We start from the raw sequence: 16,556 nt of genomic DNA on the forward strand, positions 1-16,556 counted from the left end.
CTAAACCAAAACTAATTATAATCATTGCTCCGAAGAAAACTACACTGCAACATCGTCCCTATCAAGAGCCAACTCCAAAGACACCTTATCTCCCTCTGCTCACACCCACATGATGATCATAGCGAAAAGAGAAACAAATACAAACATATAACACAAACACAAGTAGAAGGGTAAGCTAGAAGAAAACAAATAGTGATATACAAATACACACTAGTGACATATTAATCATTCTTGTAAAAAAATTCACACATAACATATCAACTCCAAATAAAATTTATATAAATAAATCACTCCTAGACTTGACCATCCGGATTAGTATGAATATGCAGCTATGGTAGTTCGTGCACTTGTTGTGGTGAAACAGCTGGCCCACCCTAAGCTACCACACAAGGTTAGTCCGTTATCACTCACCTTAGGCTAGGGTAAAGCCCCTAGACTAGGACTTCTTGTTATTCTCACGACATGTCTCACCCCTCTCTACTTGAGAATAGGTGACCATTAGAATGTTAGGATGAACTCCAAGATTGAGCTTCCCATATTCATACTTACAACATTTGAAACCACCACTGAGAAATTTGTCCTTGGAATTCTCTTCCACATCATTTGAAACCATATATCTTTACTTTGATACTCATATAAACTCATACACAATCATACATCATCCACAATCAAATCATTACATATCTCAAACCAATTAAGAACAAATAAGAAAAGAGTACATCACAACCTGGACCAGTCGCTCAACAAATCCCTTCGCTGAGCGACCCCCATTTCTCTCGCTCAACGACCCTACTCGTTGTGCGAATCCACAGACAATACCTCCAGACTCCAAACTCCTCGCTCAACGACCCAGTTCGCTGATAGAATAAAACTCACAGTGATACCAAACCCCAACTTCTCGCTCAGCAACACAACTCGCTAGGCGAATCCACTAGACAGTGTATCAGACTCTACCACTACTCGTTGAGCGACTCTACTCGCTCAGCAAGTCTGCATAAGTCTACAGCACAAAACTGCAGAATTATGAGCCTACACCAAAACTTACCAATTTGAAATATTTTCTCAACTTCTAATCCTCTTAGATTGTGTTATACAACTAATTATGCTCAACCAAGCGTATCTAACCCATTCTAAACTCATTATAAACAAACCATCATAAAATCTCAACCAAGAACTTGCAAAAACTTAACTTAAAAAAATTTGAATTCTACCATCTATGGTACAATTTCAAGTAACTTAAGGACTCTAATAAATCTGAAATGACTTACCAAAACTCTCCAAGCTTACCATTTGCACATAACACCCCAAACTAAAGTTTTCACTAATTCACTTCCTCAAAGTTGAGTTCTAAACCAAGTAGAACTCTACCTCATTACTATCACACACTCCTAACTCAATTTTCTTACATTTCCAAGTGTTAAACTTGACTCAAACACTTCATAACCAATTCCAAATTTACCAAACAGTTCACCAACCCTCTCTCACCATTTTACTACCTTGAACCTCCATTTTAGACCAAATAACCAATAACCAATATTACTTTTCTCCTTTAACAGTCCATTTGGTACAATTCAGTTCATCCACATCAAATCCAACATCATAAACATACATACAATAGATTCCACATATTTACAACATCCATCAACATGCAAAGCATAAATTTCACCAAATTACTTCAAGTATTATTAACAAAAAACCACATCTTCTAACTAAACAGTTAAATCATCATAAACCATAAAACTCACACCACATACTTCGATTAAAAGTAATTATCTAGCTTCCCTTACCTCTAGTAACCTCACACTGTTCTAGAAAATACCCGACTGTGATTTGTGCCGCAAGGAACTTCTAAAAACACCTACAAATCATCGAATGGTGATAGAAGAGAAACCTTAGAGCCTAAATTGAGTCAAGAATTGAATAAGAGTAACTCTTGATCCATGCAAACATAAATCCTTTTTAGGATCAAGAACCCTAAACACCAAAGAAAGGGGTTTACCACTTACGTGCTCGATTCAACCAATTGATCGGTCAGATTGGTAGCCCTTGATACAGGGATTGTCTAGACACTTCCTGATCGTTGAACAGATGACCCAAGAGTGAGAAAAGTTAGAGAGAAGTGAGAGAAAACAGAGAGGATATTGTTTTAGAGAGATAAAATGTACTTAGATAATGAAACAAATTTTAGAAAATTCTATTTATACTATAAGATTATTTTAAAATAAAATACTCGATCTCATTATTTTAATAGACCTATCTACTATAATATTCTATTTTATAGGTTCTTACACGTCAAATATAAATAGTAGAAATTTAATTAAGAAATGTAATTTTTATTAAGTTCTAACTTATATTTATTTTAAAATTTCAAATTTATGATGAGCTTAAAATTTAATTAAACTAAAGTTTAATGAAGACTCAATTAAATTTTTTAAAATTTATGTTAATATAAAACTTAATTAAATCTATAATAAATTTATCTTTCTAATAAATTTATCCTTAAATTTATACTATATTTGTTAATAATATATTTAATTAGTAATTTATAAATTTATATAAAAAAGATACATTTTTATGGTTTTGTTTTTTGGTTTTTCAATTTTATCTTCTTAATTACTATTTTTAAATTTAAATAATTATATATAATGAAAAATTATTTTATAGTTCTATCATCATTACATAAAGAAGATATCTATACTCAATTTCATCCTCTTAATTACTATTTTTTAATTTAACTAATTATTTATAATACAAAAATATTTCAGTTTGATCATTTTACTAATTATTTTGTTAATTCAAATAATTACTCGTCATAAAATAAATATTTATTCTTTTATCATTGTAATAACTACTTTTTTAAAAAAAAATTACTCATAATATTAATTACACAATATTACTTATACTATTTTTATTTTAATAACTAATTTTTTTAAAAGATATATATAATTATATACACATTTTAATTTTTAATTTTACTTTTTTAATTATTACTTTTAAAATTTAAATAATTTATAAATATTTTAAAAATACTAAGCGTGCATACTTGTTTATGTTAATTTTGTCTTTGTATTTAATTAGTTTTTTTTTATATATATAATCAGGTCACTATTTTTACCTAAAGACTTGTGTTTGTTTCAAATTATGAATTTAATGAAAAATGAATAAATGAATTTAAAGGAATAGAAAGAAAATCGTGGTTAAAAATGAAATAAAAGTAAAATAATTTAATTAAAAATATGTATAAAAAAATCTATGTTAAGTTATTTTTCTTTTCTAATCCCTTCATCAATGTGAGGATTAGATTTAGTTTTTTTTTTCTTTCCTTCAAATCAATTCTTCACAAATTAACATAAATAAGTGAAAGTAAACACAGAAAATACTTGTTTTCCCATTTAATGTAACTATATATATCCATGAAAACAAATACAAAGTCAATGTAACTACTTTTCTTAAATTAACATTAATATCATTAATATCCTTTGAAAATGTCATATACCAAAATTCTATATATATATATTTTTATCTTGAAATCCATTTGATTTTAATACATCACATTTTAAATAAATGATACCTTCGATTTTGAAGTATATCATCCCCAAATTTAAAAACTTCCAACTACTCGACTAAATACAAATAAAATATAAGCAATTGAGAAAAAATAAAATATAAAAACGGTAACGATAAAAAGACTAACATATGGACGAGATCCAAATTAAGCATCAATAAAATTTAGCAAATTTTGCTTGGGAAGAGTAATCCCCAAGGACAGAGTAAGCTATAAATACACTCATGTACCCATCATCTTCTTCTTCAAATCCCAGAAAAATGTCCCTTGTCTTTTAGCAACATCTTCCCTCCAAATCATCTCCAAAATCCAAAATTTCATCTTTCATCCAAGTCTGATTTCTTCGCAACAACTCAGTCACAAAGAACCCCAAATTAACGTAATCCATTATCTTCGTCACTATGGGCAACCCGATCCTCATAGGTCCACCTGAACTCTACATCGCCGGACCCACCGCAACCCTCACCCAAACACCCGTAGCCCCGACTCCATCCCCGATCCCAACAGTCACAGGCACCACTCCAAGTGACCCCTTCATGGACCAAATGGTGTCCGCATTCAACACCTTATCAACCCCAAACATGACCCTAACTGAAAATTTCTCTCCAACATTTCTCACTACGGGGAACCCATGTGTGGACTTCTTCTTCCACGTGGTTCCGGACACACCACCAGAGACCCTTCTCCAAAGACTCCAACTTTCGTGGGCCCATAACCCCCTCACCACCCTAAAACTCGTTTTTAACCTCCGTGGCATCCGCGGTACCGGCAAGTCCGACCGCCGGAACTTCTACGGCGCAGCGATCTGGCTCCACCGCCACCACCCCAAAACCCTTCTAGGTAACATCCCCTCCCTCGCTGACTTCGGATACTTCAAGGATCTCCCCGAAATCCTTTACCTCCTTCTAGAAGGTTCCCATGCCCGTGAAATTCAGAAAAAAAAGGGGATTAAGACAAAACGTGGGTTGAACAAGAGGGAAAAACCGGGGACTGGGAAGAAGCAGAAGGGAGAAACGAAGGCTTTGAAAAAAACAGTCGATGCGGCGAAGGACAAAACCGAGTCTTCGGAGAAAGCAATTGCGCATGTTGCCAGAGAAGAGAAAAAGGTGGCATTGGCGAAGAAACTCGTTGATCGTTATACGAACGACCCAGATTTCCGATTCCTTCATGATCGTGTCTCTGATTATTTTGCTGAGTGTTTGAGGAAGGATCTCGAGTTTTTGAAATCTGGGTCGGTGACGAAAGTCAGTCTTGCCGCGAAATGGTGTCCCTCTGTGGACTCATCTTTCGATCGACACACTTTGTTATGTGAAACTATTTCGAAGAGAGTTTTTCCTCGTGAAGAATATAATGAGTACGAGGGGGTTGAGGAGGCGCATTATGCGTATAGAGTTCGCGATCGGTTGAGGAAGGAGGTGTTGGTGCCTTTGAGGAAGGTGTTGGAGTTGCCTGAGGTGTTTATAGGGGCCAATCGTTGGGATTTGATTCCTTACAATAGGGTTGCTTCTGTGGCTATGAAATTTTATAAAGAGAAGTTTTTGAAGCATGATAATGAGAGATTTAAGGCTTACTTGAACGATGTGAAGTCAGGGAAGAGTACTATTGCTGCTGGTGCTTTGCTTCCTCATGAGATCATAAGGTCATTGGATGATGAGGATGGTGGTGATGTGGCTGAGTTGCAATGGAAGAGAGTGGTTGATGATTTGAAGAAGAAAGGGAGTATGAAGAGTTGTTTGGCTGTTTGCGATGTGTCTGGTAGTATGAACGGGGTGCCTATGGAGGTGTGTGTGGCATTGGGGTTGTTGGTGTCTGAGTTGTGTGAAGAGCCTTGGAAGGCGAAGGTTGTGACTTTTTCTGATAAACCTCAACTTCATTTGATTGAAGGGGATGATCTCAAGTCCAAGACTAAGTTTGTGAAGCAAATGGATTGGGGGTGGAACACTGATTTTCAGAAGGTGTTTGATCTCATGTTGGAGGTGGCTGTGAGTGGGAATCTGAGGCCGGATCAGATGATAAAGAGGTTGTTTGTGTTCAGTGACATGGAGTTTGATCAAGCCTCAGCAAACCCTTGGGAGACTGATTACCAAGCAATCACTAGGAAGTTTGGAGAGAAAGGGTTTGGTGATGTGGTGCCTCAGATAATTTTTTGGAATCTGAGAGACTCGAAGGCCACCCCAGTGCCAGCTACTCAGAAAGGAGTGGCACTGCTTAGTGGGTTTTCTAAGAATTTACTCACAATGTTCTTGGATAAGGAGGGGGAGATAAGCCCTCTAGAAGGCATGGAAGCAGCGATTTCTGGGTCAGAATATCAGAAACTAGTTGTGCTGGATTAGTGAATTACTCAATTTTTATTTCTTATCTGATGCTTTTAAAATAATATAAAAGAATCGGAAACACAAAAGATGTGGTGCAATTTTCTATTCCTATCTTGCATAACATGTTTGTGATTTTGTTTATAATTTTAAGATTTTGTTCTGTTAGATGCATTGGCTGATTTGTTAAGAAATGTTAAAAAGTTGGTGGGTCCTGATGATCAATATGCACCATCTGAAAACTTGCCATTTCCATGGAAATACATTTGCCGTGCGTGCTTGTATTATGCACCTGTACTCTCTAATTTTTGGACAAAGAGTCTCGATGAGAGGTTAATACTATTTTGATTACTGGGGTGTAGAAAATTGTTTTGGTGTTCGTGTAAAATTTTCCTTTAGTTGGGTACTTGTTTAGTGAAGTTGGGAAAGATGCCTAAGGGAATTTCTAATCCTGATTCGTTTGAAGCTGACCTGCATAAATGTCAGAGTCCATTGAGGAGTTTGAGTCTTGTTGGTCCTAGCTAATTGATAGGTATGATCTCACAGAATTTGATAATTTTTTTTGGAACCTTTGCTCGTGAATAAATCCCATAAAAGTGAAAATGTTGCCAAACGTTATGATAACTGAAGGATGAACTGGTTCCAAAAATAATGTTCTTTAAAGGTTGGTTAAACTGATATGATAAAAAGTGCAATATAATAAACTCCCAATTATTATGAAATGATTTCCCCTTTTAAGACATGTTATGCTATGAGCTAGATTAGATACTTTTGAAGTTTCCATTGTACTAATCATAATAATGTTCCAAAATTTCTATGGTTGTTCGTTGCGATTATTTTTATGAAAAAGATTAACAGTTAAAATATAAACAACGAAACGTCCACTAAATTTACTCCTCTACCCTCTCTAAATATTTCAACACAATATTTTCTTTTAGGTTTTTAAGTCTTTTCCCCATTTGTCCTTTTACGTTTCTTTTTAACTGTTTGATTTTTATGTCATTTTCCCTTTCCCGGTCATTCTCTTTCTATTCAGACACGGTGCTAGGTTTTTTTCATCTTCAAAAATCCTGTTAACTTTCCTTCTTTCTCTCTTCATATGCCGTAGAAACCCCTTTTCGACCTTCCAAAAGTAAAAGATTATACCCTTAAAACCTAAGGTAATTTCTTTCTATATTACGAACCATGTTAAGTTTTCGAGCTTCCAAAAGTAAAACTTGTTTTCTTCTTTTTTGATGTCTTTATCCAAGTTTTCAAAAGGTTTAATTTTTATCATTTTTCGTTTCTGCATGGAAAATTTGCTTTTTATGTTGTTTGCGGTTCGATATGAAATTTGAACATTTTCCTATTTGTCTTTCTACGTTTCTTTTTTTAGATGTTTTTAAAATTTTTATTTTCTAATGTTTTTGTATGTATGTAAGATATTGGTCAGAATGGCCTGGAAATTGAATTTGATTAGTGGCATTGATGGAAAGAGGGAGACGCTCAAGCTAGCTCTTAGGATTAGAGAACTGTGGTTTGTTTAGAACCGTGATTCTAATACACATATGAGATGATTTTGAATGGAGATGATTTTGATGGATGAAAAGGTAAATGAAATGTGTTTTTCTAATCTTTTTATTAAATTTATTCTTTCATGGAATTTATTCGATGCTGAATTGTATTTGTTTCATGGGCAGGCAGATGTGATTCCTACAATGGTTAAGAAGGAAGATTTGGGTTTGTGGGAAGAGAAGGAGGTTGAGGGGAAGAGTTATATAATGCATAATTTCAAAAATGATTTTGGGTTTGATCCTCTCGGTAAACACCTTATTCCTACATGAAGCACACTGATACTTTCATTTGTTTTGCATATATCTAACACGGATAATTCAGTTCTTTAAATTATCCAAGCCTTAAGAAAAGTATGAAAACTTATAACATAGAGACATAGAAGTACGGTTGCTTAATGAAACAGAAAAAAGTAAATTGTTCTTTGTAGAAGACGAAGAAAGGGATGAGATTGATACTCTCTTCATTTGCAGACAAGAAAATGATCTATAATGACAAGGATTTATGATGTCAAAGAAATATGTTCCCTTTCTGGATTTCTGGAATTGCAATTATACATATCTATATATGTATTCTACACATTTTGTATCTTGTGTATTTTTAGAATAATCAATCACATGTGTTAGATACCTATCTGTTGTTTATGTGCATCATCCTAACATTAGACTTTCTTTCTTGAGAATTCAAGTGACAACAAAAGTATATTGTGGAGAGCTTGAGATGGAATGTTTAGACAGAGCTTGGCACTGCAAATGGGCCATGTTGGGTCCAACGGGCATTTTCATTCCAAAATTTCTCACAAAGATTCTTGTCCACACCTCTTCATGGAGAGTTGGGGTACTTCAAAGATGTTCTCACATTCTTCAGACAGTATCACACTGTTCATGATAATACATATTAATATTTATATTATTTAACACATTTTTGCTTTTATGTTAGTTAAAAAATACGTTCAAAATGTTAAATAAATTTAATAAAAAATTAAATTAATGTATTTTTAAAGTTTTTAATTTTTAATTTTTCTTTTTCCTTTTATTTTAATAAAATTCAAAACAAAAATAAAAAACTGGAGGAGAATATGGTTCTCTGAAAATCGAATTCTGACAAGTATTTTGACCATTGAAGATTAGAGTTTGATTTATTGAGAATCGAATTCTGAACTAAAATATTTGTGTTAATATGGTGCACAATATATTATATTATATATTATATAGATAATTTTAAAATGAATATATGTTAAAGTGAAAAAATAACCAATATATGATCACCTTCTGAATAATAATTTAATAAAAGAAAAAAATTCAATTGAAATATAAATACGAAGAAAAAAATTACATAAAATAAAAACTAAAATTGTATAACATTGTAATCGTGACTATGTATACTGTTCAATTGAAAAAGGTTGTAAGAAACTCTATAAAGTGATGTAAAGCACCTTAATATCATGAAATTGTTAGAATTTTACGTTCTGTTTAATTTATTGTACATTTGCATTTAATAACGTGTTCAATTCAAAGTATTTGAAGGTGAATAATAACTTAATTCAAAGTATTTGAAGGAAAATGAAGTGACGGATTTGTGGGAAGATTAAAATTTTCATCCGTGCTGATAGGAAGAGATATGCAAGGATTTACTCTTGCATCATATGAATTATAGAATTGTGAAAACCGATAACTTGGTTAACTATGATTGATCAGTGAGTCAATTTAATTCGATTTATTTATTAGTCAACTTAAAAAATTCAAAGGATTAAACGGGTTGAATTACTGATTTATTTAATTATAATCTTTTTTAAAAAAAAATTATAATTTTTTTAATTCAAATCCAAATAAATTTCACACTAAAATTATGTTAAACTCAAAAGACAATTCAAAATAAATAAATAAAAAACATCATACAATCCAAGCATAATCCAAAAACGTGTACAAAAGGTGAACAAATAAGTTTTTAATATTGATAATTTTTGTATCATTTGTCCATTTATAATATTAGAGTTTTCAATAGATAAATCTATTATATTTTTCTCTCTTTAAAATATCTTATTTGTCATCATCTACAATATAATAAAAAAATACTAACTAATAATATTGAAACACAAAATAATAAATAATTAAATTAAATTAGTGAGTTGGTGAGCTAACATGGCCCACAATGGATTCAACCCGGTGAGCCGAATTAAAAACTAACTCGCAAAAAAAATTATATTTTTTTTAAACCTAACTCGACTCAAACCTGTGATGCACCGAATTGACTTGTGCGTTACAACCCATTTTGACAGTACTAAGGAATCATAAAAGTAAAACGAAAGTTTAATGTATTAGAAGTATACACTATCAAATTAAATAAAAAATAATTAAATTGTTAATTTTAAACCACAAAAATATTATAAAACTATCTTAAAAATGAGGTTAGATAATAAAATGAAAAAATTCATACAATAAATCTCTTTTATACAACCTTGTTAAACTTACTCTTAAATTTGCAATGCGGGACATGCTGCTTACTTAAAAGAGACTTTATTAAATTTGTAATATTTGACAAGAGACTTTAATTTATAAAATATAGGTTAAAATATTAATTTAGTCATTTATTTTATTTGGTTTTGTAAATTTAATCATAATATATTTTTTTATTCTAATTTTTATCAATTGTGTTAAATTTAATCATCTTTACTAATATTGTTTAAATAATTAACAGAAAAAAATAATATATATTACATGTAACTTGATTTTTTTAATTTTTTAAATTGTTTTTAAAATAAAATATCCATATGTCCAGTCTAAATTGTGTACGTATTGTTGTTTTATATTTAATTCGGTTTTTATATTAGTTATTTTTATTTAATTTACTTTATTTTTTAAAATATAATAATTTTGTATTTTTTTCAAATTAAAATTAAATTAAATTTTTATTTAAATTTTATACTTAATTTTAGATTAAATTATTTAACTGATTTTTAACTTAATCATTAAATAAAGTATTAAATAATTTAATTAATTTTTAAATTAAAAATCACATAAAATATTAAATAATTTATGTAATATTTAACTTCTTAAAGTTTTAAATTAATAATATTAATGTTTCTATTTCTAAAATTTTCGTTTTAAGTTTAATAAAAATATTAATGTAACATTTATATAAAAATTAATTTAATCTTAATTTAAAAAAATAAAATTATTTTAATTAAAAAATTATTAAATTAAACAAAAATAATAAATATAAAAACTAAATTAAATATAAAATATAATTATTCTTAACACATAATTTTTATTGATATGATAGGTAATTTTTTTAAATTAAGAAAAATGAAAAAATTAAAAGAATCATGACACGTTACATTTAACAAAAAGATTTATATTAAATAAAATTAAAACCATATTAAAAAAATATTAAAATTGAATTAACAAAAACAAAGTAGAAATAAAATTAATATTTTAACCTAAAACTTATTTCGGAGTAAAGACTTTTTTCCAAAGTAAAGAAAACTTAATTCCGAAGTAAAGAGTAAGCTCTGAATACATCCGTGTCACCATCTTCTTCGGCAAATCCCATGCAGAAATCACTTTACCTTTCTCCGCCCCCTTTTTCTACACATACCTTCGTCTAAATCATTCCAAAATTTCAGAACTTCATCTTCTCTAACTAAATCTACTTCATCACAACTTAAATTTTTCTTTCAATTCTAATTTCTTCGCATAAGCTCATACCTAACAACCCAAAATCACATAATCCATTATCTTCGTCAACACAATGAGCAACCCAACCCTTATAGGTCCACCTGAACTCTACATCGCCGAACCCACCGCAACCCTCGCCCAAACAGCCCCAGCCCCAACCCCCGACCCGGCTCCAATCCCAACAGTTACAGGCACCACTCCAAGTGACCCCTTCATGGACCTAATGGTGTCCGCATTCAACACCACATCAACCCCAAACATGACCTTAACGGAAAATTTATCCCCAACATTTCTCACCACGGGGAACCCATGTCTGGACTTCTTCTTCCACGTGGTTCCGGACACCCCACCAGCGACCCTCCTCCAAAGACTCCAACTTGCGTGGGCCCACAACTCCTTCACCGCCCTAAAACTCGTCTGCAACCTCCGTGGAATCCGCGGTACCGGCAAGTCCGACCGCCGGAACTTCTACGGCGCGGCGATCTGGCTCCATCGCCACCACCCCAAAACCCTCGCTTCTAACATTCCCTCCCTCTCTGACTTTGGATACTTCAAGGACCTCCCCGAAATCCTTTACCTCCTTCTAGAAGGTTCCGATGCCCGCGAAATTCAAAAAAGAGAGTGGTGCAAGGAAAAACTGCGGTGCAAGGCAAAACGGCGGATGATCAACAGAAGAAAAAAACGTAGGACTACGCAAAAGGGGAAAAGGGAGGCTTTGAACGAAATAGTCGACGCGGCGAAGGACAAAACTGAGGCTTCCGAGAAAGAACTTTCACATGTTGGAAGAGAAGAGAAAAGGGTGGCATTGGCGAAGAAGCTCGTTGATCGTTATACAAGCGACCCAGATTTTCGATTCCTTCATGATCGCGTCTCTGATTATTTTGCCGAGTGTTTGAGGAAGGATCTCGAGTTTTTGAAATCTGGGTCGGTGACGAAAATCAGTCTTGCCGCGAAATGGTGTCCCTCTGTGGACTCATCTTTCGATCGACACACTTTGTTGTGTGAAACTATTGCGAAGAGGGTTTTTCCTCGGGAGGAATATAATGAGTACGAGGGGGTTGATGAGGCGCATTATGCTTATAGAGTTCGTGATCGGTTGAGGAAGGAGGTGTTGGTGCCTTTGAGGAAGGTGTTGGAGTTGCCTGAGGTGTTTATAGGGGCCAATCGTTGGGATTTGATTCCTTACAATAGGGTTGCTTCTGTGGCTATGGAATTTTATAAAGAGAAGTTTTTGAAGCATGATAAGGAGAGGTTTGAGGCTTACTTGGAGGATGTGAAGTCAGGGAAGAGTACTATTGCTGCCGGTGCTTTGCTTCCCCATCAGATCATAAGGTCATTGGATAATGGGGATTGTGGGGATGTGTCTGAGTTGCAGTGGAAGAGGGTGGTTGATGATTTGAAGAAGAAAGGGACGATGAAGAGTTGTTTGGCTGTTTGTGATGTATCTGGGAGTATGGACGGGTTGCCCATGGAGGTGTGTGTGGCATTGGGGTTGTTAGTGTCTGAGTTGTGTGAGGAGCCTTGGAAGGGGAAGGTTGTGAATAACATGGATGCGGGCGGGAACACTGATTTTCAGAAGGTGTTTGATCTGATCTTGGAGGTGGCTGTGAGTGGGAATCTGAAAGCGGATCAGATGATAAAGAAGTTGTTTGTGTTCAGTGACATGGAGTTTGATCGAGCCTCAAGAAACCCTTGGGAGACTGATTACCAAGCAATCACTAGGAAGTTTGGAGAGAAAGGGTTTGGCGATGTGGTGCCTCAGATGATTTTTTGGAATCTGAGAGACTCTAAGGCCACCCCAGTGCCAGCAACTCAGAAAGGAGTGGCATTGCTCAGTGGGTTTTCTAAGAATTTGCTCACATTGTTCTTGGACAAGGAGGGGGAGCTAGACTCCGTAGAAACCATGGAAGCAGCAATTTCTGGTTCAGAATATCAGAAACTAGTTGTGGTCGATTAGTTGATTACTCCCTTCTGATTTCTTTTCTGATGTTTTTAAATATGTATGGCACCATTTCCTATTCCTATCTTCTATGACATGTTTGCGATTTTATATAGAATTGTTAGATTTTGTTAGGTGCAAACCAAAATATAAGATTAGAAGAAATGGAAAAAAATAATAACGGCCACGGCGGAATGTAGGTGCGGTTCGTCGCCGACCACCACATCAAGACAGTGGTGAAACGGTTTCTGCATGACGGTTCATGGCAGCTGCTTTGGCCGTCGCCGAATTGCGGAACAGAATGGTGGTAGTCAAAATCGCGCTTGTGGGTAGAAGAAGCAGTCGTGGTTCTGTTTAACCCGGCCCGAAACAAAATCATACGTTTTTTTGGAATGGCTATACGGACCCAAATGTTTTATATATGTTTATTGTTTGGTAACCTTAGTCATGAAATTGAAAGTTTGGAGATAAAATTTCTATCTTTCATTATTTTCATGTACATGAATGACAATGTATAGTAGTATATGTAGGTCATTGTGCTATAAATAGTGTGAGTTGAGTAGTTTTAATCTATTGGTCTCTTTAGATCTTTTCTTTATAATTTGCAGTTTGTGTATGGACCAATAACTAAGTGGACGGATTAACCCGTATAATCCATAAAAAATAATATTATATAAAAAAAAATTATTTTCTTTTTTGTTATATTTTTACTTGTTAATTTATAAGGTAGTTTCTCTTGCTTAAGTTTAATATTGATTATTATTATAGTTATTTTAATAGTTTAAACAATAATTTAGCTATATATATATATTTTTTGTAAAAGATTTAACTTTGATATATTTATTTAATGTAAATGTAAATTTTATATTTTTTTATTTTTATTTCAATTGAATTTTCAAAATTTATATAGGTTTTTTTTTTGTTTAAACTCTCGTGTTTATTTGAAAATTTTAATTAGATCATCAAATTGAAATATATCATCTCGTTAACTTAAATGAATTTAATCTTATTAAATATATTAATAAAAATATTATTATAATAATTATAATATTTATATAAAAGTAAAATTTAGTATTAATTTGAAAAGGAATAAAATTATTTTAGTTTAAAACATAGTTAGAACTAAATTAAGAAAAAAATATAAACAAATAAATTAAGATAAGAATTTATTTGAGACTAACTAAATTTTTTGGATAAATATGTGAATCAACTGAAAATTTAATTTTTTTCCAATATTTACTTATAGAAATTGATTTCCGAACTTGCATATTTTTTTTTTTAAGAAGGACATGGATGTTTATTTATTTATAGGAATTTATTTTCTTTCTTGCACTAAACTAAAAGACAAGAAAGTAAGCATCCTTTAAACCTATTATCCTCCTAAATAAATTTGAGGTCCACTTTTACTAAGTAAAGAGTATATGGAAATGTATATTTTGAAGAAATGTAGTCAAAAGGCTGAAAAACTTCAAATGAATATAAGGATCTACAGAGTCTATAGTCAAGTCATTCAAACCTTAAAAAAAAGTTTATGCTTTCAAAATTCACTTCTATCAGGACCATATCTTTCTCCTTTTTTCCTGAATTCTTGCACCATTATCTAAAAGCTGATAAAGAAAATGAATAACATTATTTTGACCATGGTCACTATATATATTCTTGTAATTATAAAACTTACAAATAGAGTGTTTGAAAGTGAAAGGCTTAAATAAGTTACGTTTTATTTTATTTTTTTATTAGACTTGATTTTGCCAAGAAACATCAACTTTATAAATAGTAATATGTATATTAACAATATAAAAAAAGTATTTATAAACAATATGATAGATTTATTAATAAAAAGTAACTGCATTTACAACTCCTTTTTGAACATGCATTCAGCTCGCAATAAAACAAAATTTCTTTTTTCTTTCTTTCTTAATTATATCAAATTATCATTATTCTATCTTTCCACCCATCAATTAAAATATTTATATCAGAAGAGATCACTTTTATAAATTTATTGAAAAACTGTAATTTATTGAGTTATGGATTAAATTTTTAATTTTAATTATTTTAACTTACGAAATAACAATAAAGTGAAACGAGAATGATTATACTCATCTTTGATTTCAAGGCAACAACTCATACTTATTTTATAAAATTTATATCTTGTCTCTCTTAAAAGTAGTTTTTATCCACATCTACACTAATATTTTGTAAATATTTTTAAATAAAAATAAAAACAAATGAAACATTATATGAATGAAGATTCAATGTGAAGAGAATATATTTTTTCCTATATAATGTTAAATAATAATGAAAATATATATAATTATATGAAATTTACAATAAATATCAAATAAATTAATGTTGTTTTGGTAATTTAAAATAGAGACAAGCACATTTGATCTGAAACGTTATCTTTTTCAAATACCTTTTCTAATTATGGAGGAGCTTGGTGTCAAATTTATTATAAAATGGATCTTTAAAAAAATTCAAGAAAAGTTCTAGACTGATGAGATATGAATTATACTTATATAAAAGATTAATTATCACCACAGATTCAACATTTTAAAGTTATATATATATATATATATATATATATATATATATATATATATATATATATATATATATATATATATATATATATATATATAAATAAATCTTTTTTTTATATTTTTTTCTATTTAATATGGAACTCAAATTCATATATATATATATATATATATATATATATATATATATATATATATATATATATATATATATATATATATATATATATAATCTTAACATTATAATAGACCTTGTCACTGTTAAGTTCTTTCTTTCTTTCTTTTTTAATATTGAGCTTTTGGAGTTTGAGAGATAATTCAAAAAACTAATATTTGGTACGTGATTTTGAGTGGAATTCTCACTACATTAATGGTCTCACAAATTACAAACAGCTTTTAACTGCAAACAAATAAAAAAAATTAAATAAATTTTAATCAACATTTTCAACCGTGTAAAATTATTGTGTACTTATATTTGATTTTAATCAAACATACATAACCGATTGTATACATTCATTCATTGGCATATGGTACATTATATCATAGTAGTATGATACACTGAATATATAAAATAAAGGAGAATCTGATGTGATCTAGGGTTTGCATGCATGAGAATATATGGTGGGCAAAACACCATCATGTTGGACTATTTTAATACAAATTCACCCTATAAATTGTACCTTAACAAGGGTAAGTTTCTCAAAGCCTTTAATTTGCAAGTGTTAAGGGTATAATGGAACCACCTAAAAAGATTACAATCCAAAATGTTCTTTGTCCCAAAAACCTTCCACCTTCAAAGGGACAAAATGCTCCTAGCTCTTCTATTACTAAACCTCCACCTACTATACAACAAATCTTCTCCAAAAACACTATCAAGAAATGACTTATTGGTCATCACTTTCATCTATAAGTATCAGTGTACTGTATGATCATTCGGTCAACCACTTCTTTTAAATTTTTTCTGTATTTTTA

General features: G+C 31.4%; 2 protein-coding genes across 2 annotated transcripts; both read left to right on the forward strand.

Moving 5' to 3' along the window:
- The first annotated feature begins 3,726 nt into the window (after nucleotides 1-3,726).
- LOC108335835 (uncharacterized) lies at nucleotides 3,727-6,024 on the forward strand. Its single transcript, XM_017572011.2, has one exon. It carries the CDS (start codon nucleotides 3,967-3,969, stop codon nucleotides 5,896-5,898), a length of 1,932 nt encoding a protein of 643 aa, XP_017427500.1. The 5' UTR covers nucleotides 3,727-3,966; the 3' UTR covers nucleotides 5,899-6,024.
- Nucleotides 6,025-10,928: 4,904 nt separating this feature from the next.
- Nucleotides 10,929-13,155, forward strand: LOC108335836 (uncharacterized). The gene has a single exon (XM_017572012.2). The coding sequence runs from the start codon at nucleotides 11,179-11,181 to the stop codon at nucleotides 13,060-13,062; it is 1,884 nt and encodes a 627-aa protein (XP_017427501.1). The 5' UTR covers nucleotides 10,929-11,178; the 3' UTR covers nucleotides 13,063-13,155.
- The last annotated feature ends 3,401 nt before the right edge of the window (nucleotides 13,156-16,556 follow it).

The sequence above is a fragment of the Vigna angularis genome, chromosome 10 (assembly GCF_016808095.1).
Source record: "Vigna angularis cultivar LongXiaoDou No.4 chromosome 10, ASM1680809v1, whole genome shotgun sequence".
NCBI lineage: Eukaryota > Viridiplantae > Streptophyta > Magnoliopsida > Fabales > Fabaceae > Vigna > Vigna angularis.

Excerpts from the sequence above, each read along its gene's own strand:
- LOC108335836 (XM_017572012.2), top strand. The coding sequence starts at position 11,179 with ATGAGCAACCCAACCCTTATAGGTCCACCTGAACTCTACATCGCCGAA.
- LOC108335835 (XM_017572011.2), top strand. The coding sequence starts at position 3,967 with ATGGGCAACCCGATCCTCATAGGTCCACCTGAACTCTACATCGCCGGA.